At 49.4% G+C, this 24,483-nt stretch overlaps 1 protein-coding gene across 1 annotated transcript; it reads right to left on the minus strand.

Annotated features, from left to right (window-relative positions):
* Positions 1-809: 809 nt before the first annotated feature.
* On the minus strand, positions 810-19,925 carry LOC144151897 (telomerase reverse transcriptase-like). Its single transcript, XM_077683063.1, has 4 exons — positions 19,769-19,925; positions 7,763-9,146; positions 2,609-2,935; positions 810-2,084 (listed from the first exon to the last, which is right to left on the minus strand). The coding sequence occupies exons 1-4, from the start codon at positions 19,798-19,800 to the stop codon at positions 918-920; spliced, it is 2,910 nt and encodes a 969-aa protein (XP_077539189.1). The 5' UTR covers positions 19,801-19,925; the 3' UTR covers positions 810-917.
* Between the last annotated feature and the right edge of the window lie 4,558 nt (positions 19,926-24,483).

Consider the following 24,483-nt stretch of genomic DNA (forward strand, 5'->3'; position numbering starts at 1 on the left):
TTCGTCGGGATTTCTTTGTACTCTCTACGTATGTTTATGCGCCTGACCCCTGTTACTCCCTGACCTCGAAGGCCCTCCAGCAGGACGGCCTCAGTTTTGTTCAGTAGATCGGAATCGGATATCACGCCTGGGAGCTGTTTAAGCTGCGGTGGGGTGTGACCAGGCTGTCAAGATCAGCGATTCGGGTCTGGCTCAAGAGTTTTTCTGCCTGCTGCTGCGTGGTGACTTCCACCAGAAATTGCCCTGTTCTTTGTTTCTTGGCTTTGTACGCCTCACCAATTACACTTTCCAGGAACTTCGATACTACAAAAATGGACAATGAAGCGACAGATATTGCTGTGTCAGTTGACTCAATTACAAGAAAACGAGAATAGTTGTTCACGTTCGTTGCAAAGAGGGTTATGGATAGAGGTGGATAAGATACTTAGGTGCGGCCCCTTTTCAGAGACCGATCACGTTTGAGAAGGGGTTTTGACAATACCATAAGCTATAGTATAAAGCAGGGGACGGGGGCCTTTCTTCCCTGATAGCTGAGGAGGTCCCGGAGCTCCCTGCCTGGTAAACAGACAGGGAGCCCATCCACCGGAGCTTGACCAAGGCTCCGACGGCCACCGTTTGTGGTTTCTGCCCTTCACTTTACAACTCCTAGCCACGGTAGGATACAACGCGAGTATGGGGGCTCGGGGTCCACGGTGTCGCCAGTACTGTCACCAAGATTACTCAAGGTGCCCCGTTCGGGGAATAACCAAGAGTTTCTTCTGATTACGTCTCAAGCCCTGATTGTGCATTGGGGACCTCCGCCTTCGGAAAGAGGCAACGTTTGAGAAGTGAAATTTGCTAGTTTTATTGCAGAGTTTCTGTAAGTGATCACGAATTAAGCCAGCACTGTACAATCACTTAAAAGTGACTGCATGTGATCACGACAGCACCAGGTCGACGAATGCTTTCAAGGCCTTTACATCACCTGTGGACGCTAGCTCCCTTCGGACCTTTCTAAGACACTCGCGAATGCGTTTGCCTACGGTCCTGGCTTTGCAGTTCGCCTTCCTTGAAGATACCTCTAAGAAAAGGTAACTCAGCTCTACGACGGTTAGTGGCAGCTCGACGCCCACATTGGAAGCCCAGCGGAACATTCTGACAAGAAAGTTGTCCGAAACTCCTAGGAGAACTTCAACCGCGTAGCGATCATCCACATAAGGCATATCACTGAGGGAGTAGAAAAATCGATCAGCAAAAGCTGAAAAACAGTCCAGAAGGCCAGCAATAACGCAGTCCCGTGAGTTAATCTCCGGGTCTAACGCTAGAGGGCATAGTGGCAGGTGCCAGGGCGCTAGGTAGTTTTTCAGTGCTTCCCCTGGCTGCCGATCGGGCTTGCCTACCATCGACGCAACCGGAAGTGACGCTACAGGCTCCCTGAAAACCTCCATGGTTCGCATGTCAAAGACGAGGCCACAGAAAGTTGCTCGATCTGTAACGGAACAGGAAGTCACTAGGTTGTAGAGGCCTCCTCTCGGTTCAGTGACAACGTTCGTCTGCACCTTTGACGGACTTGCAACCAGACCGAAATCGGCGAAACCACGGGCGAAAGCGTCCAAGAAGCGGCACGCGCTTTCCCTGTCAGAAGTGACATAGAGGAAGTCGTCGGTGGCTCGAATAAGTAGCTCGCCCGGCACGTTGCCGAAGGACGCCAGGTGTCGCCTCTGCAGTTCCGCCATATATACGTCGGCGATGTCCGCGGACAGCATGCCGCCCTGAAGTACACCTCTGCGCAAGCTGTACGTCGCACCGTGAAGCCTCACGTGAAAGTCTGTGAGGTAGTCTCGCAGCAACTGCTTCATATCCCTCGAGTTCGGTAGGAGGCACATCTTGGCCACAAGAATTTTCGTCCTGTGAGAACCGCCATCACGATTTGAAGCTGTCTCTCTTTCCGGAAGATATGTCATGGAGGCAATGTCTTTCGCGAATAGTTGCCGCCAATCTCTCACGACACAGCCGTACTTTCCCAGTTTGACTTGCGTGCAGGCCACAATTTTGGCGTTTTTTTCGGTAATCTCGAAAGAGCGGTTCACAAGCTCCACTGCCACCTGTGGAAGAAAGAGAACAACTCTTAGCAGGCGAAGTGCGCAACTATTCTGAAGTAACGGTCGAAGGTTCACTGCAAAGAGATGCATTTCCATTTTTAGAAGTTGAGTGCTGCTGTCTCCACAACAATTTTCGAAGTAAACACCATTTAAAAATAATAAAACTCGTGGTCTATCCCTGACTCCCAGCAAAAATGCACCCGCACGCACGTCGCGCCTTATCGTGACCTTTACAACTACCATAGCCGCTCGTCTAAGGCACGACCCGTGGAATAGGAAATCGGGCTACTGGAGCGCCCTTACGAGTAGATCAGCCCCCACGTTTCTCAGGGTCGCAATTCCGCATAAGCGATAATGGCGAAAGGGCAGGCAGTAGTATTGAGTTACAAGGCCGCTTAAAGGCGGTGTGGGCATGATAATTACATCAGGGCAGCTGAACTGATGTCATACACCAGTCAATGAGGGGCGCAATTCGTATAGTTATGTCCGACCCGATCTGAGCAGAAAACGGGAAGATAGCGACTCGCCTTGTGGTCGACGCTGTGGAAGCAGTTTTCGATGTCAGCCTTGACGAAGAACATCTCGGGATTGCCGCGCTGCTTCCAGGCGCCGACGAAGGCTTTCCAGCTGGAATACAGTCCGTCCGAGCCGCCGCCACCATCCTTCAGAGCATCGAGGAACACCTTAAGGGTTCGGAACTTGGCTTCCGCGTCCTTCGGAATGCGCGCTTTCACCAGGAGCCTCACACCGCCAGCGTCGCCCTTGGGGAGCAGACGACCCAGGCCTTTGAACCTGGGCGCATTACGAGACGTGTCGTCCACCAGCCGCAGGATATCTTCGCCGGACGCCCATGCCTGCACCATCGGTGTGGAAGTTACGGACCGTACAAAAGCTTTCTGAGGACTCTGGCCTGCCCAATTCTGTTCCGTTTCAAGTGGAGTTTTCGGGACCGGGCCAAGATACCTGAAGGAAGAGGCCTCTTGAGGCTATACTGAATATCCCGTTTTTATCCATGCTGTACTTAATTTAATCTTGTGTTTTTTCTTGCCATTTCCCAAACATCTTCACATAACATATACTGCGGGGATAGTTGTGCTGGTTATTATTTGACTACGCTCAGTGATGCCAAAGTGTGTTGAAAACACGGGGAAACCCAAAACACAAGCACTGGTGCGTGGGGACCCTGTGTTTTTTTTAATTTTTGTCATGTTACTACTATGCGCAGCTAAGCACGAAACTTGTTTCTATTGCTGGTGCCCATAGGTTATGTTCACGTTAGAATCAAATACAGCTTGGGGAGCTGGATAAGGTTCACGGTTTAAGTTTTAACAGCGCAAAAGGTTGGGAATCTTTTCTTTTCGTCACCAGACTCATCAAGTGACCGCAGCTTCCCAGTCTTTACCACGGGGACCAAAAGAGAATATTTGCGGTGATACCTGCTCGAACTGTCGCATGGTCTAAAAAAATTACACCATCTTCCCGTAGGGGAACCCTAAGAAGTATGCGAAGCAGCCATGGGGTCGACTGAATTTACCATTAGTTTTGAGTTCGTCGTTTCTGTTAACGTTCAGCTTCGCGTGACTTCGTTGTGTCGGCAGCTTCTTGACGTAGTTTGAATGAGTGACGGACATAAGACGCGTTCGTAGCACATGCTCCCGTGTCGGTTTGTAGCGCAGTGGAAAGAGCGCCACGTACCTCCCGTTGCAGCCAGAGAGTCGTGGGATCGAAACCGGGCGCCGCCTAACTATTTCTTTTTATAGTGGACTGCGCTGACGTCAGCCCAAACGCTGACGGGGCTGAAGAGACGAGCATGTGCAGTAGAGTGCGGACGGCGGACAAGGGAGGGAGAGAGCAACCCAACCCCGAGCGTTAGATGCTCCGCATCTAAAAAAAATTCACGCATGTCCAGGAAGTGAATCATGACGGGTGGGCGAAGCACTGGGGATCGTTCTTAACGTAAATCATCCGTGAGAGTGCTTACTGCTGCTAAAACGATTTTCAATCCAATCCAATCCAAATCCAATTCAATTCAATTCAATCCAACCTAATGTTCCTCGCGCATGCGTGGCACGGCTCTCCAGGAGATCTCTCTCTAACCATTTGTGAACCTTTTATTTTGTGCTTGTTAACCTTTTGTGAACGTCTTCTTCACAGATGTTTCGATTTACACGGTGCTGTGCGTCTCTCTCTCTCTCTCTCTCTCTCTCTAACCTTTTGTTAGCCCTTTTATTTTGTTCTTGTTAACCTTTTGTGAACCTCTTTTTCAACGATGTTCCGCTTTACATGGTGCTGTGCGTCTCTCTCTCTCCCCCTCTATCTCTCTAACCTTTTGTGAACCTTTTATTTTGTTCTTGTTAACTTTTTGTGAACCTCTTGTTCACACATGTTTCGATTTACACTGTGCTGTGCGTCTCTCTCTCTCTCTCTCTCTCTAACCTTTTGTGAGCCTTTTATTTTGTTCTTGTTAACCTTTTGTGAACCTCTTGTTCACAGATGTTTCGATTTACACGGTGCTGTGCGCCTCTCTCTCTCCCCCTCTATCTCTCCAACAGTTTGTGAACCTTTTATTTTGTTCGTGTTAACCTTTTGTGAACCTCTTGTTGACAGATGTACTGATTTACACGGTGCTGTGCGTCTCTCTCTCTCCCCTCTATCTCTCTAACGTTTGTGAACCTTTGATTTTGTTCTTGTTAACTTTTTGTGAACCCCTTGTTCACAGATGTTTCGATTTACAGAGTGATGTACGTCTCTCTCTCTCTAACGTTTTGTGAGCCTTTTATTTTGTTCTGGTTAACCTTTTGTGAACCTCTTGTTCACAGATGTTTCGATTTACACGGTGCTTTGCGTATCTCTCTCTCTCTCTCCCTCTATCTTTCTAACCTTTTGTGAACCTTTTATTTTGTTCGCGTTAACCTTTTGTGAACCTTTTGTTCACAGATGTTTCGATTTACACGGTGCTGTGCGTGTCTCTCTCTCTCTCTCCAACCTTTTGTGAGCCTTTTATTTTGTTCTTGTTAACCTTTTGTGAACCTCTTGTTCACAGATGTTTCGATTTACACGGTGCTCTGCGCCTCTCTCTCCCCCTCTCTCTCTAACAGTTTGTGAACCTTTTATTTTGTTCCTGTTAACCTTTTGTGAACCTTTTGTTCACAGATGTTTCGATTTACACGGTGCTGTGCGTCTCTCTCTCTCTCTCCAACCTTTCGTGAGCCTTTTATTTTCTTCTTGTTAACCTTTTGTGAACCTCTTGTTGACAGATGTACTGATTTACACGGTGCTGTGCGTATCTCTCTCTCTCTCCCCCTCTATCTCTCTAACCTTTTGTAAACCTTTTATTTTGTTCTTGTTAACCCTTTGTGAACCTTTTGTTCACAGATGTTTTGATTTACACGGTGCTACGCATCTCTCTGTCTCTCTATCTTTCTAACCTTTTGTGAACTTTTTATTTGGTTCTTGTTAACCTTTTGTGAACCTCTTGTTCACAGATGTTTCGATTTCCACGGTGCTGCGCGTCTCTCTCTCTCTCCCTCTATCTTTCTAACCTTTTGTGAACTTTTTATTTGGTTCTTGTTAACCCTTTGTGAACCTTTTGTTCACAGATGTTTTGATTTACACGGTGCTACGCGTCTCTCTCTCTCTCTCTCCCTCTATCTTTCTAACCTTTTGTGAACTTTTTATTTGGTTCTTGTTAACCCTTTGTGAACCTTTTGTTCCCAGATGTTTCGATTTCCACGGTGCTGCGCGTCTCTCTCTCTCTCCCTCTATCTTTCTAACCTTTTGTGAACCTTTTATTTTGTTCGTGTTAACCTTTTGTTCACAGATGTTTCGATTTACACGGTGCTGTGCGTCTCTCTCTCTCTCTCTCTCCAACCTTTCGTGAGCCTTTTATTTTCTTCTTGTTAACCTTTTGTGAACCTTTTGTTGACAGATGTACTGATTTACACGGTGCTGTGCGTCTCTCTCTCTCTTCCCTCTACCTCTCTAACCTTTTGTGAACCTTTTATTTTGTTCTTGTTAACTTTTTGTGAACCTCTTGTTCACAGATGTTTCGATTTACACAGTGATGTACGTCTCTCTCTCTCTAACCTTTTGTGGGCCTTTTATTTTGTTCTGGTTAAGCTTTTGTGAACCTCTTGTTCACAGATGTTTCAATATACACGGTGCTGCGCGTCTCTCTCTCTCTCTCTCTCTCTCTCTCTCTCCCCCTCTATCTCTCTAACCTTTTGTGAACTTTTTATTTGGTTCTTGTTACCCCTTTGTGAACCTTTTGTTCACAGATGTTTTTATTTACACGGTGCTACGCGTCTCTCTGTCTCTCTATCTTTCTAACCGTTTGTGAACTTTTTATTTGGTTCTTGTTAACCTTTTGTGAACCTTTTGTTCACAGATGTTTCGATTTTCACGGTGCTACGCGTCTCTCTCTCTCTCTCTTCCTCTATCTTTCTAACCTTTTGTGAACTTTTTATTTGGTTCTTGTTACCCCTTTGTGAACCTTTTGTTCACAGATGTTTTGATTTACACGGTGCTACCCGTCTCTCTGTCTCTCTATCTTTCTAACCTTTTGTGAACTTTTTATTTGGTTCTTGTTACCCCTTTGCGAACGTTTTGTTCACAGATGTTTCGATTTACACGGTGCTGTGCCGTGAGCATGGACGCCGGACAAGCCTCGGCCTTAAGGTGCTTCGCCCCTATAACGCTGGAGCGCGGTACGGGATAAGGACGGTTTTCACGGCACCAAATAAGCTACATAAGATGTGTGTCCTCGTCCGGTCCAAAATTGATGGCAAAGGTGCTGACCGCTGTTGAATAAAGAAAAAGAAGCGCGCCACAAGCGCAGCCAGCGGGAGCTCGCTCCACGAGCGCGGCTAACGCGGCAGTCGGTTTGTAGGCATCTTTGATAGCCGGACGTCTGGTTCCTTGTTCCCTTTCGGCAGAACAGCTACAGATACGCAGTAAAACACGACCCGCACTACGTACCATCTGAAATAGCATTTGTTTATATGTTGTCTCCCGCGTGTGGGAAGGAGTACGAAAGCCAAAGTGGCTGATGTGTGAACAAGAGGGTCTGCGAACACGAGCTGTCCCTGGCAGTTGTCGAAACACTGCGATGAATGCCTTGAAGATACGAACGAAGCTGTTGGCGGACACTTAGTTTAGCAAGGAACTAGAAACACCTAAAGGGTCTGTTCGAATAGAAGCCTTCGACATTATTTAGGAGGCTGGGTAGAGCATGTGAGCCTGCCGTCGATCGTGCGTACCCATAAAGAGTACTCCTATCAAGCACATGCAGCTTAAACGATACCGCGCGATGGTAACCGAAGTTTGTTCGTACCTGAGCGTCCTCGGTCACCCATTTTATCAGGATTTCAGTGCTTTCTGATAACTTACGTATAGTATCACGTGAAGCGCTTTGTAAGCACCTATATATGTACTGATTTTCGTTAAAATAACTAGATGCGAAACTGCGTTCGTTCGTGCTCCTCTCTTGTCCTTGTCCCGTTGAACAGTTAAAATTTAAATCACACAAATCATTTAAATCACACTTGTAAATTACAATGTTTTTATATAAAAAATCAGCTGGTTGAGCGAGTTCGCTCCGACCTTTCGATAAAATTGGGCAACGCTGCCGCAACCTCACGGCGTCATGCTGTACGCGCACAGTAGTTCGGTATTCTCATTACCTTAACCAGGGCGTTCCACACTGGCCTCCGGTAGAACAGCAGCTGCCGCTTGCCCTTGCGAGAGTCCGTGACGTAGAAGTAAATGGATGCAATAGCCACCGCCAGACGCATGCACCACGTGACGCAGATGCGAAGCCAGGCCGCTTTCTTGTTGCCGATCTGGCCTCGCAGCCAGGGCACGTGATTGACGTCCAGCCAGTGCACGATGTCGGACACACTTAGCGCCTCCCCCTTGCGCATTTGGGCCACCGAGGCCAGGCGAGTGACCACTCTTCTCCAGTTGCTCCTCGAGCCAAACAGCTCTACTGGAATCAACTTCCGCAGAACGGCGTGAAGGAATCCTCGGACGGCTCGTGGCGGCACGTGCTTTCCCACTAGTTCGGACAGCGGCGATAGCAGCAACCCGTCATCGTAATGGCCGTCTTGTGGGGCGCAGTGTTCCATGCAGAGACTGCGGTACCGGCACGATCTGTGGCTCTTGAGAAGCTGCCTCAGGGCGCGCAGTAAAGACGCGTGGTGACGCACTCGAATCGGGCAGTCCGACGACGCGCGAAACACCCTGTCTGCGAGAGTCTTGGCGCTGTGAAGATTTGACGGGCTCCCCAGCATGAACTGCTTCTCTACCTTTCTAGGGTTCCCCACGTAAAGCATCGAGCGAGCGTGGACCCTGTGGTCGTCGCGAGCCACCCCCGCCGGTTTCGGAGGAGCCCGGCGCATGTTTTTTTTCTTCAGTCTCCTAAGCCGAGAAGATGGGATTCCTGCTAGGCTTTCACGCGAAGCAGCTTCGACGGCGCAAGCAGCTCTTGGCGGAGTTGTCGCAGCTTCGCCATCAGGCTTGCTGCTTTTAGCACGGGGATGAAGAGAGTATTCCGGCGACCTCGCCATGCAAGCAGTTACTCGGTTTGCCCCGCTTCCCGCCAGCCTGTTAGCTTTGACGCCAGATGCCGGAGGCCCTGTCCACTGAATGTAGGTGTCTGTGCCGGCTCGTTCGAAGACGTAGTACTCGAGCAGCAGGGCGCATGCGCAGTGGGGTCCAAGAAAATCGTAAAGCAGGCGGAAGGCGGGCCTCTCGAAGAGAAGCCTACCGAAGCAACCGTGCCGGTGCCAGAATGGCGTGAAGACGTCGCCCTTGTAACGGCCCGTGATAAAGGTCGTCACGGTGGAGCAGAACTGCTCGTAGCTCGTCGGAGTGATGGCCCCAGCGGGCGGTTGCCCACTGGGCCGCCGCACGACGACGAATCGTTCAGTGAGTTCATGGTGAAGCCCGCAAGCCTCCGCCTGCACCGTGGACAGACCGAGGTCCTGTAGGGCGCCTGTGAGTGTCGTAGCCCGCTCGCCGTAGAGGCACGAGAAGATTTCTGGGACCACGGACGATGCACCGTTCCTGCGGGAACACAAAGGCGTACAAATAAAGCGCCCGACGGTGTACTCCAAGTATACTCCAAGGTCTTGTATATGCCCTATTTTAAGCCCTGTTTTGTGGGTAGTTTTATGCCCTGCATCGTGCCTCCGGTGCAGTCTTTAGCACAACACGTTCCAATGGTGAACTGCGGTGCTCATGCTTATTTGTTATCATATTGTTATTTGCTTGTATATTCTAATTCTTTCTCTGTCCGAAATTTTCTCTGACTGCAGCATTTGTAATTGATACGCGCAATTCCTTGCGCCCTGTAATAATTCGCCCCCCCCCCCTTTCACTATAATGTCCTTATTTTAGCAGTAAGCACCGTATCCTAGAGAGGAACAGTGCAATGGGTTTTTTTTTGCGTATTATGTTTGTAACAGCGGTGTTTGTCTGGAAATAAAGAAAAAAAAGCCCGTGGCCGGGTGGTCTGGAGCGCTAGGTAGATTTTTTTTTTTGTAAGTTGACTTTTTCGTTTTCGGCCTATGTTTTCGAACCTGAGTTCACCATTTTTGCGCCGTAACGTTCCCTGCTCCACGAACTAGTCCACAGAACTCGCGCAGGCTGGCACTGCCGCGCTAGCGAGTTCTCGTTGGCGTGCTGTTGCCATAAGCACCGACTGCTTGCGGGCAGTGGGCACAGGCCAGAATCAACAGACCCTTGGCCTGGTGCGAACACGCTTTTTACGATACAGGCATGAGTGAGGCCAGCTCCAAATATGAGGGAAAAGGGCATGTCATTTGAGCGTCTGCGAGGACGCGGATGGCGTTCATCCACTGCATAGGCCTCGGCTAGTGATTGCTACGATTCCAAGCTGTACTGGGAGGCTTATCTTAGGCATTTTACAGGCGACAACATAGCAGAAGCGCGGTACAACGATTACTGAGATATCGAGAATGCCTATCCAACGATGCCGTCGGATGTCAAGCGTGTTGTTTTACAGAACCGAAACCGAAACTTGCTTGAATGCTAACCTTGGACATCGTCCAGTCAAGGTGCATCTCCTCCCGTCGTCACAGCCTTTAGTTGGTGCGGCCGCCGCAGACCGTACATGGTAGTTTTTGTTCTTTCACAATTAAAAAATAATTACCGACTTATCAACCGGATAAAGGATGAAAAGTCTGGTAATTTGAGCCAGTCCACGCAGTGCAAGCAAAACCGGGAGCTTGACAAATTCACTTCAGTGTCCCTTTAATAAATTAACTCCTTCAGCTCATTTCGCCCATTTCAATCAATGGTTGAATCCAATAAAATGTCCTAGTAATTTCATCGTTTAAGTGTTGTGGGTCTACATTGCGATTAATGGCTGTTGTGATTGTTAATGATTGTTCTAGCTTCCGTCTCCTTTTGACCGCTAGTCTTTCCACACGAAAAGCGACGGTGGGGTTGACTTCAGCTGCCGCAAAGACTAACCAAGTTACATGAAAATTGCTCCCACTGTAACTGTAGCGCTGCCTATCCTTTGGGTGCGCTTTGAAAGCTTGTGTTATCGGTTCCTTTTGAGTGAATTACATAAAACAGCGACGTCGGCAGTAGAGTAGGGGGATAAATATAATGAAGAAAAACTATATTATTTTCACACGTACAGAAGCAACACGTCTTCGTCGAGGTCACAAGGCAGAGTGTTCCACGCAAAGCGGGTAGGCATTGGTTTATGCGTGTAGGTGAAACTCTCACGGGTGAGGGCGAAATTCTCTCCCGTGTGGGCCGACCCCCGCAGGCGCTCTGCGGTGCGTCTCGGGATTCGAATTTCTCGGAAAGCTTGGTTGTCTGTTCTTGGCAGTGTTGTCCGGAACGGCGTTACTGGAACTAGTTCGTTTTTGAAGGAACGGAGGAACGCCACCGTTCCATTAAGGGTCGGCGGAACTATAACGGTAACTCGTTAGGTTTTTGAAGGAACGGCAGGAACGGCGTTCCTTCTGCAAAGGCTGTTAGCTGTTTTTGATGTCAAGCTTCGAGTACAAAACTCCACAAGACGCTACTGTGTTTCTCTTCCTATAAGCTGGCCAATTTTCCCGTCCTTCATCGGAACGTGCTTCCTCGAAGCTCAAAGGCAGAAGAGTAATCACACAGCGGGCCGCAGCTTGTGCTTGCTTTCATGCCGGTCACGCTTACGCGGCGTTCGAAAGGGTGAATAGCGAAGCCGTGAGGTTGCTTTTCACCTTTTATCGTTTGTATGGGGAGGCCAGGATGCGCGTCTGGACAATAGCGTCACTAAATTTAGTGACGCTACGATAGAATTGTTCCCTGCCGGGAAAAGTTGTCGAAGTCCGAGCGGCGCTGCGCGGTCCCTTGTGAAACCACGGTATTTGACACCGCACTAATTACCGCATTAGTGCTCTAGAGGCGCGGGTGCGTTGTTTTCGGGGGAGTTGCGCTCGCTGTGAGGTCATTCGAAGGGTCACCGGCTATCGATAGACCTGGGCGCACCGCAGTGTCTCGGAATGTTGTCCTGAAGATACCGAGTACGCGCGCAGTTCGTCACGGCGCGGTCTCTCGCCGATCTGGCAGGAATGGGTAGACGGGAGTGCCATGTCCTTTTGAATCGCACGCGCCGTGTTGGCAAAGGACAGGAATTTGGTCAGTGTTTGCCATAATTTCGTCGCGCGCCGCATGGACAATACGTGAGAGAGGCCGCCCGAAGGTCGGCGGCCAGCATTCAGAGTTGCTGTAGTTGGTCTGTTTGAACCTGTGTTACACTTTTACTTTGATGGGTACCTGGGAGTTTGAGTTAAAGGGAGAGGGTGGATCACGTGATAGTGTAAAAACCTTTGGGTTTTGTATTGTAATGTAACGTTAGTGTAACGACACGTTCCAATGTTCGAAGTGGAACTGGAACGCATTCCTTTCGCAATAGAGGAACTTGTGACGGGAACTCGTTTCAAAATTTGGGAGGAACGAGGAACGAGCTTTCAGGAACGTGTACAACACTGGTTCTTGGTTATTTTACTTTACCCGTGCGCGTGCGGTGATTTGTTGCAGCTTGGACCTCTCGACTCGTTGGACCTTTTGATTCGCCTCAGCCGAGTCAAGAGGTCCACGGTGAGTCAAGAGGTACAGCGAGTCAAGAGGTACAACGAGTCAAAAGGTCCACGGTGAGTCAGAGGTCCAACGAAACAAGAGATCCAACGAGATCCAATATTGGACCTGTTGACGCGTTGGATTTCCTTACTCGTTGGACCTCTTGGCTCGGAATCCCGCAACCCGCTCCTCGAGCTGGAGAGGGGAGCGACCCTTTTAATGGTAAAGAGCAGGGTGCTCCGTCTCGCATTGTGCGAGCTCGATCCGCCATGGGGGGCAAAGGTGGTCGTGCCTCCCTGCCTGAAAGTAAAGAACAAAGAACTGCAGCAGAAGAATAAAGTGCCTGTCCTTTGTGGCGAAATTATGATGCTTCGGTCTTACCAGATCGCCAGTGTTAGGTCCAGTAAAGAGAACGGATAGTTAGGTTTTCTATAATAGCATGGAACCTACACATCGACGACGCGGGCTAAATACGGGCTCATTGCTGGGTCCTGAGGCACACCTGGGCGCAGAGCACGCCAGTTACTCTCCAACATGCCTAAAAAAAGAAACTATCCTGAGAGTCATAAGTAACTGCATTCCTCCGGATTAACTGAGGAGAACACGAAAGCACGCAACTCAGCAGTTCCGGAAGTAAAAGGAACGCCCACCCACCATGACAAAAAATTTCCCAAGACGGGCGTGCTGGATAATCTTCTGCACAATTTGTAAACGCTTTCTGTTCGTAGTCCGTCTGCGTGCTCACTTCAGAAAAAAATTTCGACATACTTATAGTGTAGTTGGTCTATTTCTACCCTGTTCTTTCCGGTGTTAACTTGGAAGTATTTTCGGTAGATTTTCAGTCTGTTCATCATAGATAAATAACTGTCTTTTACGGACTAGAAATTTTTTTTTCATAATATTTATTGTATAGGGTGTATTCACAGGGCCTTGGATTGCGCGGCGGCGCTACCTGCGCGGCGGCGGCGACGCCATATTTGGGGTTGCTCTAAGCCGCGCGGGCAGCGCGTTTCCCGACGCGAAACGTTGTTTGCGGCGTGGTGCTGGCAAGAACGTCCGTGTGGGCGGTGTTTTTCTCTCCGTGATTCGTGTGTTTGAGAATGCCTGGTCGTAACGAGTAGCCAGCATTATTTTCGCTGCGAAATTACGGATGCGCTGTTCACGTCTCGTACCGCAGACCCGAAACAGGCCGAATGACGAAAGCAAGCGCGCCGTTTTTTTTTTTTTTTTTTTTTTTTTTTGAAGCGAAGGCCAGGGCAGTGCGTGAAGACGGTATGATTTCGCCCGACGAATGCAACTGCATATGGTTTGACAGGCGCGGACAGCGATTTCGCGCTATCTCGATCGGTGTCATCCCCGTGCGCCGATTTCCTTATTTCCTCCGTTGCTTGAAGCGACCGTGGCGCGAGTTCAGAAAATTTCTTCACCCAAGGCTGCGAGGATATTTGACGTGGTGGTGGCGTGTGAGATGAGGAGCTGGTTTCACCGTGCCACCCAGGCATGTTGCGCGCTTCTTGAGGAGTATGAGAGACGGCGAGGTTATCTGGCGACAGTGTTCTGTGCGTTGAAAGCACAAAGGTCGTCCATTTGAGCTCCTAATGAAGCGGAACAATTACGCACAGGGTCTGGGTGGAAACCATCGCGGGTTAAGTACGTGATAAAATTAGGTATGGTGGCGACGACAAAGATCCCACCGATGATTTTCAAGTCTTTTTTTTCTTTCGGTAAAGACGAAGAGGAAATTATAAGCTTAAGATTACGGAACACGCTTTGGCTACTTCGAAATCAGCGCAGAGACAAGTGATAAAGGCTGCCCTAGTTTGTCCCTGCATACATTAACGTTTTAGTCTCTACGCTGTTTTTGAAGTAGTCAGACTGTGTACCCAGCGTCAAGCTTTAGTGCCTGATCACGTAACGCGCGCTTGGTGATTAGAGATCAGTCGAAGGCGGCGAAGAAAAATTGGATCAATTTGGATGCCCGCAATTACGTGGGAAGCGATATTGCATGCATGCGTGCGTTCACCTCAACACTCGAAGTAGCCCATGTTGAGGCTGGGAGCCCAGAATGGTTCGTCTCATTTATAAAGTACGCCGGCTACCTTAATTTGTGAACATTTTAAGCATGCAAATATTTCAAACATGTGACGAGGTGCGAGGTGAAAGCTCCGACGCCCATCGTCCCGGGGCACACCGGAATGAAGCGGGCTCCAACAGATTCGGTAGCGATTGGCCATATTATCTATAACTTCTTTGGGAATTCGTCGAATGAAGACAGACAGCCTTCAAGCACTGCCCTAGCCGTCGCTTCAAACAGCGAAGGGGGAAAAAAAAAAGAACACGGCGCGTTGATTTTGCCGTGCGGCCTGATTCGGGTCTGCGGTTGTAGGAGACCAGCGCTGACCGGATTTTCGAAGCGAGAACAATGCTAGCTGCTCGTTACGACGAGGCATTAGCAAACCCACGAATCACGTAGAAAAAACACCGTCCACACGAACGTTCTTGCCAGCACCAGGCCGCAAACCACGTTTCGCGTCGGGAAATGCGCTGCCCGCGCGGCGGAGTGCAACCTCAAATATGGCGTCGTCGCCGCCGCGCAGGTAGCGCCGCCGCGCGGCCCAGAGTCCTGTGAATACACCCTATTGGCATGGCCGGGCCCGGGCCATGGGGTTGTGGTCCCAGGCCGGGCCGGCCAGGCCCGCCAGTATTTAGACCTGGCCTCGCGTAATATGCATGCACTGGTCTTGTGCACAGCTTTAGTTTTTTGCTTTGGGCAAACAAACGTTTTATGCCGGTAGTACCGAACACGTTATCAATGCCTAAATTGGAATAAAAAGTTCAAAGCTGCAAGACAGGAAAGTTGCGTGGATGGGACTTAAAGGGCGTATAGAAAACATCGCGCTCCTCGGTTATCAATCCTCCCCCTGTGTTACAGACAGGGCATTATGCATCTGAAGCATTGCTGGCCGTATTTCATAGGCCTGGCCGCCTAGACGCATCGCATGTTGGACCCTTTTTCGCGTCGTGCTGAAAGAATCGGCCAACTAAATTCTAATCAACGTGTTGATAGACTAAAGTGAAGCGCTAATCACATGGAGCGATTTTTCCAGCGACGCGACGAGCGACGCGACTAGGATCCGCAATCGCTGATCCGAAGTCGCTCGCCGAGGCAACCACATGACAGCGACGGCTCGAGCGACTGAGGACGGCGATTTCAACGTTGCCGCACAGCGCATAGTAACGCGCTTGGTACGCTGGTTGTTTACAAACATTTTTTTTTGTTCATTTGTCATAAAAAGCATGACTAAAAAAATTGGCCGCGTATCTGCTCCTTTTGTTGCAAATGCCGTCAAAAGACGATAGTCTTTATCGGCTTTTGCGAAGTAAATGCCTCCATTTGCTTTACCGCTCACCTCTCATGTTGTTCCTCTTGCGTCGCGCTCCTCCCAAGGTAAAGACGCCTAAATCATTTTAAATTTTGCGCGTTCCACTGCTCCAAACCGGGTGTCTCGATGCGAACGCTGCCGTACGGCGAAGACGCGCGTTAATCGAGGCACCCTACTTCAACGTTTATAGAACCGCATTTCCCTACTCCACGTGCGTTGCAAGCAGTACGTGGAAACTATCTAGTGGAACCTTGCGTAACTGTTAGCGGTTAATTTCTTAAAATGGCGCCAGAAGCTATAGTGGCGCGGGCGACAGCAGGCGACGGCGGAGTAAATTCTTTTTCTGAAGTTGATGAAGTATTTAATTTCGCAAAAGTCAAGCATGTTTGAATTTTTATAAAGGAACACTGCAAATATCACTTCTGTATTGATTTTTTGTCTCATAATTGCGTAATGTCTTGTTCTTCTTCAACAATGTTGATAAGTATGAACATTACACCGGACCAAGACGGGTAGATTTAGCTGTGACTATATAAAACTATTGCGCAGGCATTCTTTTGCTTTGGCCGGGTGGCTGAATCAAGTCACAGACAGACAGACGGACAGACAGACATACAGACAGACCAAAATTTCTGGGTTTAAGTAGCCCAAGAAAGACTATCGTCTTTAAAAGTATTACGCCCTTCTACCTTGCTTTTTTGCACTTCATTGCATCTCTAAAACTGGTTTGGGTTAGCGATAGCGCGCGCTTTTCCTTCTGCGCCTCGTCTCTCGGCTCCAACAGAACGCCGTGAAGAATTCGCTTTCTTGGCGTCGTTTTTGCCACACGGGTCTCCCCCTGTGTGTGCGGGAAACTTCTTGCTTCTGCTTCAGCACGTACACAAGCTTTGCCATGCAAAGCTTTCTTTGCCGCTGCATCGCAAACGCAGCCTGCGAAGATTTTGCGCGCGCGCTAAATCTCCCTCCCGAGTCCCGTTCCCTTCCAAAACCAGGGGTTGCGTGCTTACGTAGGGGCTCTCTTATTGGCTAGTCGCTGAGGCCACTTCCGAGAGGCGAGCGACTGTTTCTGGCGACCCAGAACCGAGCGATTCGATGAGCGACTTGGTCCGCGGCGAAAAGTAGTTCGTCGCTAATCGCGTCGCTCCCCAAGTCGCTTGCAAAATCGCTCCATGTGGTTAGCGCTTAAGTCTTGAACCATAGCGAAGCTTCAGGACTTCTTTCTACGTGAGCATTGAAGGACACATCCCCATGCATTGTATAAGTTCGAAATTGCTTATTTACATGTGCCGTCGTCGCTTGGCACTGTGCTAGTAGTAGTCATCGTCATATGCATCGATATCGTGGTGTTCTTCATGCCAAGCATTACATGCGCGGTACCGCTTGACGACACCTACTGCAGGGTCTACGACATTCCGGTGCAGGATGTTTCGGTGCGCGGACTTTTCGGTGCGCAAACTTTTCGGCGACCGGTGCTGGCTTGTTTGAAATAGCCGTTATATTTTTTATGTCCGCATAACGTGAGTGATGGACCCTAATCTAACGCAGTGATTGCATCTTTACATTGATGCCGTGTTTCACTCTTGCCAGTTATTGTTAGAAATTGAACATTTGTATATTCTTGTTTACTACCTTGTTCAGAGACAACTTGCTATACAGCCAGGTGATTGAATTTATTTGCACACGTTTTTTTTTTTAATTTATGACAAGGCGTTAATTTCGTTTTCTCTTTCTGCTGCAGGCAGATCAGCTAAGACAATTAGTCGGTGTTTACGATAGTGTAATGCATTTTTATGTAGTTTTCTCTAAATCAAAGGCACACTCTCACTATCCACATAAATCAGCTTTACAAACATTCGGTTGCCCCCAAAATGCAGAAAATTCAATTAAATAATTATGTAGGCCGCGCTGCCCCGTTAAAATGAATCTACAAACACTGATGTCGCATCTTTTTTTCAGACAAGTCCATAGGACATTGTCATGGAGAAAGAACGGACCTTTTTGAAAACAGCTGTAGCTTCTATATCTTCTCAATGCTGATAAAGCTCGTAAGGGTTGTGCCTACAAATACCACTCATTTCCGTATTCGAGTAAACCATCCTTCGTTTTATATTTGCACGCGTAACTTTCATCTCATTTTAATTCTTTGTCGCAGCCTCACCCCACCCCCTCTCCACGCCCGTCTTTAGGTTTCAATCTCGCCCAGATTTCTTTTTCAGTCATATCATTTTCGGTTTCCCCTGAAAACCTTACAGGCCTCCGAAGCATCGCCGCATTGATGCAAGACAAAGCCATGGGCTCACACAACATCTCTATTCCGCAACAAAAAGCCACCCTAAAGGCCGCTCAGGACACCATGAGCCGTATCGTTGGCGCCTGTCACCCCCACCGAGGAACCTGCGTCGCGGGGGGGGGGGGGGGGGGCGTAATAGCAACCTATCAGCGGCGCCCCCTTTCTAGGAATCGCTCTTTCTTCGCCTTCGGTCGCCCCATCGGCAATTAACTCTTCAAGTCGCGTGACTGCCCCCATATTACGGCATTGCATCCTTAATATTGGAATGACGTGGTATGATCGGTTTGTTATTACTCCGCCTTTATTTCGACACTATTGTTGGTAATTATGCTTCTTCTTCTGTACTTCATCTGTACGGCACTCTTTGACGCCTGCGTTTCCGGCGTTTCCGCAGCTTAAAAGGCAGGGACGCCTTATCAGTAAAAGCGATCCCCCCAACCACTTAGAGCAGGGGAGCACAAGTCCTCCCCGCGCAGGCATTGTCCGCTCTGCGCCCCACGACTGCCGCTGCCTCTTTCTTCGTCTGGGCGACAACAAAAGCCGAGCCAACCTTCGCTTTCGCTGAGGAGGAGAATGTCGAGCATGTGCGTATGAAACGAGGGATTATGAACACGAGGGGAAATAGCCAGTTTAGTTTGAGAGTGGAATTTTGAGACAGGCAAAAGGCGTTCGGGTTGCTTCCTGTTCCAACCTCCAAGGGTCCAATGATTATCTCTACCAAAAAATGAAGGAAGCTCACAATTATAGCAACAATGATGGAGTAAAGGTCGTTGCGGCAGCGAACAAGAAACAAATGGGGGCAATCGTGAAATAAAACCGTCGTGATGGTCGTGAAGGTTGCATGAAGCTTCACTACGTTCAAGTCTCACGCGTTAGTGTGAATTTCCGTCTTTTTTTTTTAGTATTATTAACTTTGTTCCTTGTGGTTTTCGTCGCCCTATTCATGGGTTTCGTTGGGTTACGCTAGGTTAGATTACATGCTGGCTCAAAATGCATACGAATAAAGCATGCACGGAAGACAATTTAGCTGCGCCGAAGATAGTAAAATACCGACTACCGGCAAAAAAATGCCGGCAGGATGGTCACATGGACGCGATCAGCCAATGGTGGCGCAGTGCCGGCAAGGTTGTGCCGGCAGCCCGGGTGAAAAGTTGCCGGCAGTTACTTGCCATTGGTTGGCTGCTCAACTGCCGGTAAGTTTTCTTCCGCGCTAATCTACCGGCTGCCGGTGAAATAGGCGCACCCTGTTTATTTTTACTTCAAACCACCGGTCGTTTCGGTACCATTCGTGTTGACGGCGGCGGTCACTTTTCGAGTTTGATGAGGCATCAAAGGCCTTCTTAACAAGCAGGTGGGAAGCACGCACGACGAAGGCGCGTAAACGTGCACCTGCTCCAAATGAGCCCGCACTGCCAATAGAAAGCCAGAGGGGACAAATCTTTGCACACCACGCGGAAATCGTATTGCAAGCATTTGCTCGTGGTCGTTCAAAATGGTTCACGGAGAGACGAATAATCGCAGCGCACGAGACAGCGGTTCGCAGTACTAAGCTTTGTTCGCACACACCAACTTGAGTTGACAGGTTTTAGTTTCAGTTTATTTTTTGCGCAATAAACATTACACAAGGTAATCGGGGAAAACGCTGGGAACAGCTTGACGGGCCCTGATTACCCCTGGGCAGTTGCAAACAGGGCAGTAGGACCTGTTACTCTCGGAAGTTCGTAAGCGCCACCACGCCACGATGCATATCAGGAATGCAGGTTACTCAAGCGGTAAAACCGTCATGACCTTCTTTTTATACGCGCAAGAAGCACTTTGCGAGAGACGCAAATCAACAGTGTCCGTGATCGCCGCGCGTCGCTCACAGCACGATTGAACGAAGTGTTCAAGCTTTCCGTTCGCCTACTCACGTGTTGACGGGCATGGACGATCCGGAGGACATTTATCGGCGGTACACCAGAGTGACGCTGTCGCGACCCGTATGCCCGCCTGGCAGTTCGCTATCTTCGGTCGCCACAGCGAAGTGCGTCACCTTTCGCCTTCACCACTCCCGCTGCCGACGAGATGCAAAGCACAGAACAGGGAGGATTTTGCAAAGCCGCAAGCCGTGGCCAGCTCGGCGCCTCTTTCACTTGCCGCCGCGAAGGCCGCCACTAGAGAGAGCGGCGCTGCGGCTGCCACCTCGCTGCAGCGGAAGCCGCTGCCTGCAACGCTGCTTTCGGTTGTCTCTTTGCAGGTTGCTTCGCTCTGTGTGGCGCAGAATCGGGCCGTGAGGAGACAGCATTTCCCAGTTTTCTGCGCTTCTGAGCCCCTGATGGCCCACAACAAGCGGTCGACAATGAACTACGGCACCAGCCATGTCGGTAGACCAGAGCCCGGGGGCTGCTGCGGGAGGAAGCAAGACGGGTAATCCCAAGACGGGCCTTGCCCAAGCTTTCACGGCCGCATACGGCCCCGCTTAGGCGCCGCGCAAAATTGAAGATTAGTCCCGCCTCTGTGAGCAGGTTTGAAACTGCTTGGGGCTGGTTGCAGGCGAGGGCGAAAAGTGCCAGAAGACGAAAATATTTACTTTGTGTTGGTACTCTTGCTGTGCACGGCGTGCCAGATTTGTTCCCCACCCACGGCAAGGCACTTCGAGCTTTCGTATCACACACTTCCACCCCTGTGGCCGCCGGCCTGTTTGATAACGCCGGCCTGTATGATAGTTAAGCTGACGTTCCCGAGCCTTTCAATACTGTGGCAATAATATTGATCTAGAATTGGTTCTAAACAACGCTTTACGCCCATAATTCCAGGCAAAAATCATGGTACCTTCTGCGCGAACCTTACCAGTTTTTAGATGCGACCGCATCTCATTCACCCGCCTTGTCCCTGCATCCGGCGTCATCGGCGTCCGCCCATGGAGGAAAAAAAAGCTTAGGAGAGGCCCCCAGCTATCCCCGCGCATTGGCAAAAGTGTGGAGGAAGTCACGTGTTTTCGGCGGCCATTGGAAGTCGCGTTAGCAACGGCGTCCTAGCAACAGCCCGCCCGCCGTTCGCCAGTCATGGAGGAAAGGCAGCACCTGCCTTGTCGTCCGATTGCGAAGATTGCTGCTTCGCTTTGCTGCGCTGTGGTCTTGCGGAACTCGAAAAGGATGCTGCGAGTTGCGACAGCTGCGCCGATGTGAATATGTCATTTAATTTCTACTCGCAAGTGCACCTTGTACCGCGTCAAGCTATTGCTCCGGTCGCGATCACGACGCGCCTATTGAAGTGCAGATATCGTGAACGCGCCGTCCCGTCGTACGCGCGGACACCCGTCAGGTAGATTTTCGGGAAGTGATACACGGTGTGCAGTACGTAGGCGACTTGCAACCGAAAGATTCGCAACTCAATTTTTGGTTATCGCCGCTGCAATATATAGTTTGCTAGGCCGGCAATGCGCGGCAGTGCCTTTGCAACTGTTACAAGGTAGATTCCCAGTTGATATAATTCCATCGTCCTATTACCTTAGTAGGTGTCCGTCTGTTGACTGGAAGAGTGCTGGATCTGGAATCTGGATCTTTTTGTGGTCTCGCTCTGGATTTCGCTTTTCAACGCTTCATACTGCGAGGTTAGTGTATGGACGTTTTCAACTGATATCACCTTGAATTTATTGACACTGAGACAAGTTGAAACTTGGCGAAAAAAAGTTTATTGACGCCACCCACCCTCTCATTTTTTTTTACTCAATAAAACGTTTTGCCTCCTCCTCCTCCTCCTTCGCAAAAAATTCTATCGAAGGCACGCGAACAACGGTAAAAACATTCCACAATTTTTTAGCGTGAAATCTGCATGAAGTACTGCTTACCTATATATATAGAACGGCCGTTTAATTGACTAGTCATCTCTGGGATTGCCAGTGAAACTGCAACGCAAACTTGGGCACTTTCCAGTCCGGTAGCCGCACGGCGTTCGCCCACTGTTTGCGGCGTTCTCCATCGCTTGGGAACCTATAAACGGCGGCGATTGCAAACAAAGGATGAATGCACACCAATGTACAGCAATACTTGTCAGCGGAATGATGCACTAACCGGTGGAAAGTGACGCCCAATTCCTTGGGTACCGATCGCGACTTGCAGCCTGGCACCGAGCATTGCGGCTTTGTTAGAGCGAGCCGCTTCGCAAACCTGCTGCGGCCACACTGAAGACGTGTAACAGTGTAACCGCGCGTTTAGGTTCACGGTCACGCGCTGCAAAACGGCCTTCTACCTGCCTATCAGCGGATTTCCGCCGGCTCGGCGCTGGCAGATGCAGACGACAAGAGAGGCGATACAGGACGGAGGAGGCGGAGAAGGTGCACCGAGAGAGAGAGGCAAAAAGAGTCCGCCAATGGCATGGAGGGCCAATGGTCCGCCATTCGACTTACAGAAATGGCGTTTCCGGCTGCGCTGGGTGTGACGTCAGGGCCTCTCCCATGGAGGAAAGGCCTCTCCTAAGCTTTTCTTTCCTCCATGGCGTCCCTTGCGCACGGATGACACCAGGGAAAATGTGGCGCTGCCTGCCGCGCCGTCCTGCCCGCGCTCGCCCTGCCCTTGCCGCGGCCAGCTTCGTCGTGCGTTGTGGACTGCCTCGCGTCGTTCTCCCATTCTTGGCGCGATGCAGTCGACAGCAAAGAATACGGAGCAAACGGAGAAAACAAGCTAACTCGCGCATTCAGGGTAACACGTTTGCATGCTAAAGCGGCGGCAGAAATTCACTAGTCAACGGGTGATGTGCCGCAGATTGCCTGCCCAGGGCATTCTGGTGCCCTGACGGCAACTGTTGTACGGTTTTATTGCATTACGAGGATACACTTTCTACTTAAGGTGTGAACCAGCAAGGTAATTAGAAGAAACTGAATGCAGGGAAGCCTTGCGTGATGTAAGCTGAATTTCACAATTTCTTGTTTTTTTTTATACTTCACCTGTAGAAAAAATTCAGGGAAGCTTGCATTTACGCGCAGTACTTGAATGGCGAAGCTCTTGTAGGTGGGCATGCAGGACCCATAGTTAAGTTTCATTATCATTGTTTATTTGCATAGTTGCGGAGCTAGTAAGCGCTAGTAATTCGTCGTCATATGCATTGAAGAGGTCGTCATCGTCTTCGCAGCGAGTAATAGATGCAAAGTCATCCTCAGCATTGCAGACATCCACTATGCTCTTCTCATGCAGCGGTGGCGGGATCTGTCAGTCGTATCGGCATGGAGGGGCACACTCCTATCCGTGTGTCCAATTATCCATAATGGCTTATGCGGCGGTCCCGTGACCTCTCCCAACAGGGTCTTTTAAGTTTGACATTGCGATAAAGTTTTTATCTATTTTTACATGGGCGGTAGCGCTTGACGACAGCGCTGTTTATTATTATTAATTATTTTTAAAGCCAGCGCGCGTACCGAAGGCGCTCGGTGGTCGCCGCGAGGCACGCGCTCACGAGGGCTCGGCATTTTCTTTGTATCTTTTTCCTGCAACGGCGAACTTACGGCTTGTACAACAGCTCCACTGTTAATACTTTTTTTTATTTTTCCCCCTGTAAATATACTTTGTTCCCTCTTCAAATGTAAATACTTTTTATTTCTTCATCACCTGTTAGTAGTTTGTTTTCCTAGTTTTTTTCTTACTTCATTCTTCTTTTTGTTTCTTCACTGTAAAGATTTTTTTTGTTTCTTCACCTGCAAATAGTAATTCCCTCTGAATACTTTTTGTTTTCTTTTCACCGGGAAATGCTTTTTTTTTGTGTTTCTTCACCACCTCTAAATATAGTGTGCATCTTCTTCACCCGAAAATAAACCGTTTTTTTTTTTCATTGTAAATAAACGATTTCATGACGATGACCAGCTGTGTTGCTTTAATGTCTACTATAATTTCTAATGTGAGCGGGCTGCCGGTTTGTGACGGCCGGGTAGCAGAAAGCGACCGGGTAGCAGAAAGCGTCCGTCGAGACGCCTTTAGTTAATGACAGTTCGCAGGCTCTACGGTAGTGCCGATCTGGAAGACGGCGGCTGTATGCCGAGGGAGGCGAAATGCATAGCCCCATGTACCGGGCGGTGCCAGTGCATATTATACAACCCCAAGTTTTTTTTTTTATTTAATTGAACCTGGAGCCACTTCACGTAATGCGCAAACGCTTTGAAACTGCAATGCCAACTGGACCCATAAAACTACATTTCACGGGTGTAATGAAATTGGCTGACAAATTTTTTCAGTGATAAATATTCGTTCTTTTACTCTTCCAGAAAGCGCGCGATACCGCAACGGGTTCGTTTTCACCTTGATGATAGAAATGCAGTCGACGCGATGCCGGCGGTGCGCTCATTCCAGCCGCGCACCTTACCGCGCCCTACCGCGCCTTGGTCAACAGCGCCGCCCGTGGCATCAAGGCGCTTGGAGTCACGTTTCCGCCGCCGCTACTCACACCTCCCCATTCTAGCCACCTTAGCGAGGGGCATTGGATTGGATTGGATTCGATTGGATTGGCTTGGATTTGGATTAAAGTGGGTTGTGTTGGATTGTGTTGCGTCATAGCCGCGGCAGACGCACTGGCGCCGGCGCGTCCCCTCACCGTTATTTATTTATTTATTTATTTATTTATTTATTTATTTATTTATTTGAATACTTTCCATACCCGA

This window comes from Haemaphysalis longicornis, unplaced genomic scaffold, assembly GCF_048455015.1.
Source record: "Haemaphysalis longicornis isolate Haplotype H1 unplaced genomic scaffold, Haemaphysalis longicornis Haplotype H1 scaffold_9, whole genome shotgun sequence".
NCBI classification, from domain to species: Eukaryota; Metazoa; Arthropoda; class Arachnida; order Ixodida; family Ixodidae; genus Haemaphysalis; species Haemaphysalis longicornis.

Bases quoted from the DNA above. Each gene is read 5' to 3' on its own strand.
- LOC144151897 (XM_077683063.1), bottom strand. From the start codon at position 19,800: ATGTCCTCCGGATCGTCCATGCCCGTCAACAC. The intron at 2,936-7,762 runs GTAATGAGAATA...CCGATGGTGCAG, and splicing joins TGTGGAACGCCCTGGTTAAG to GCATGGGCGTCCGGCGAAGA. The intron at 2,085-2,608 runs GCGAGTCGCTAT...TTTCTTCCACAG, and splicing joins TCCACAGCGTCGACCACAAG to GTGGCAGTGGAGCTTGTGAA.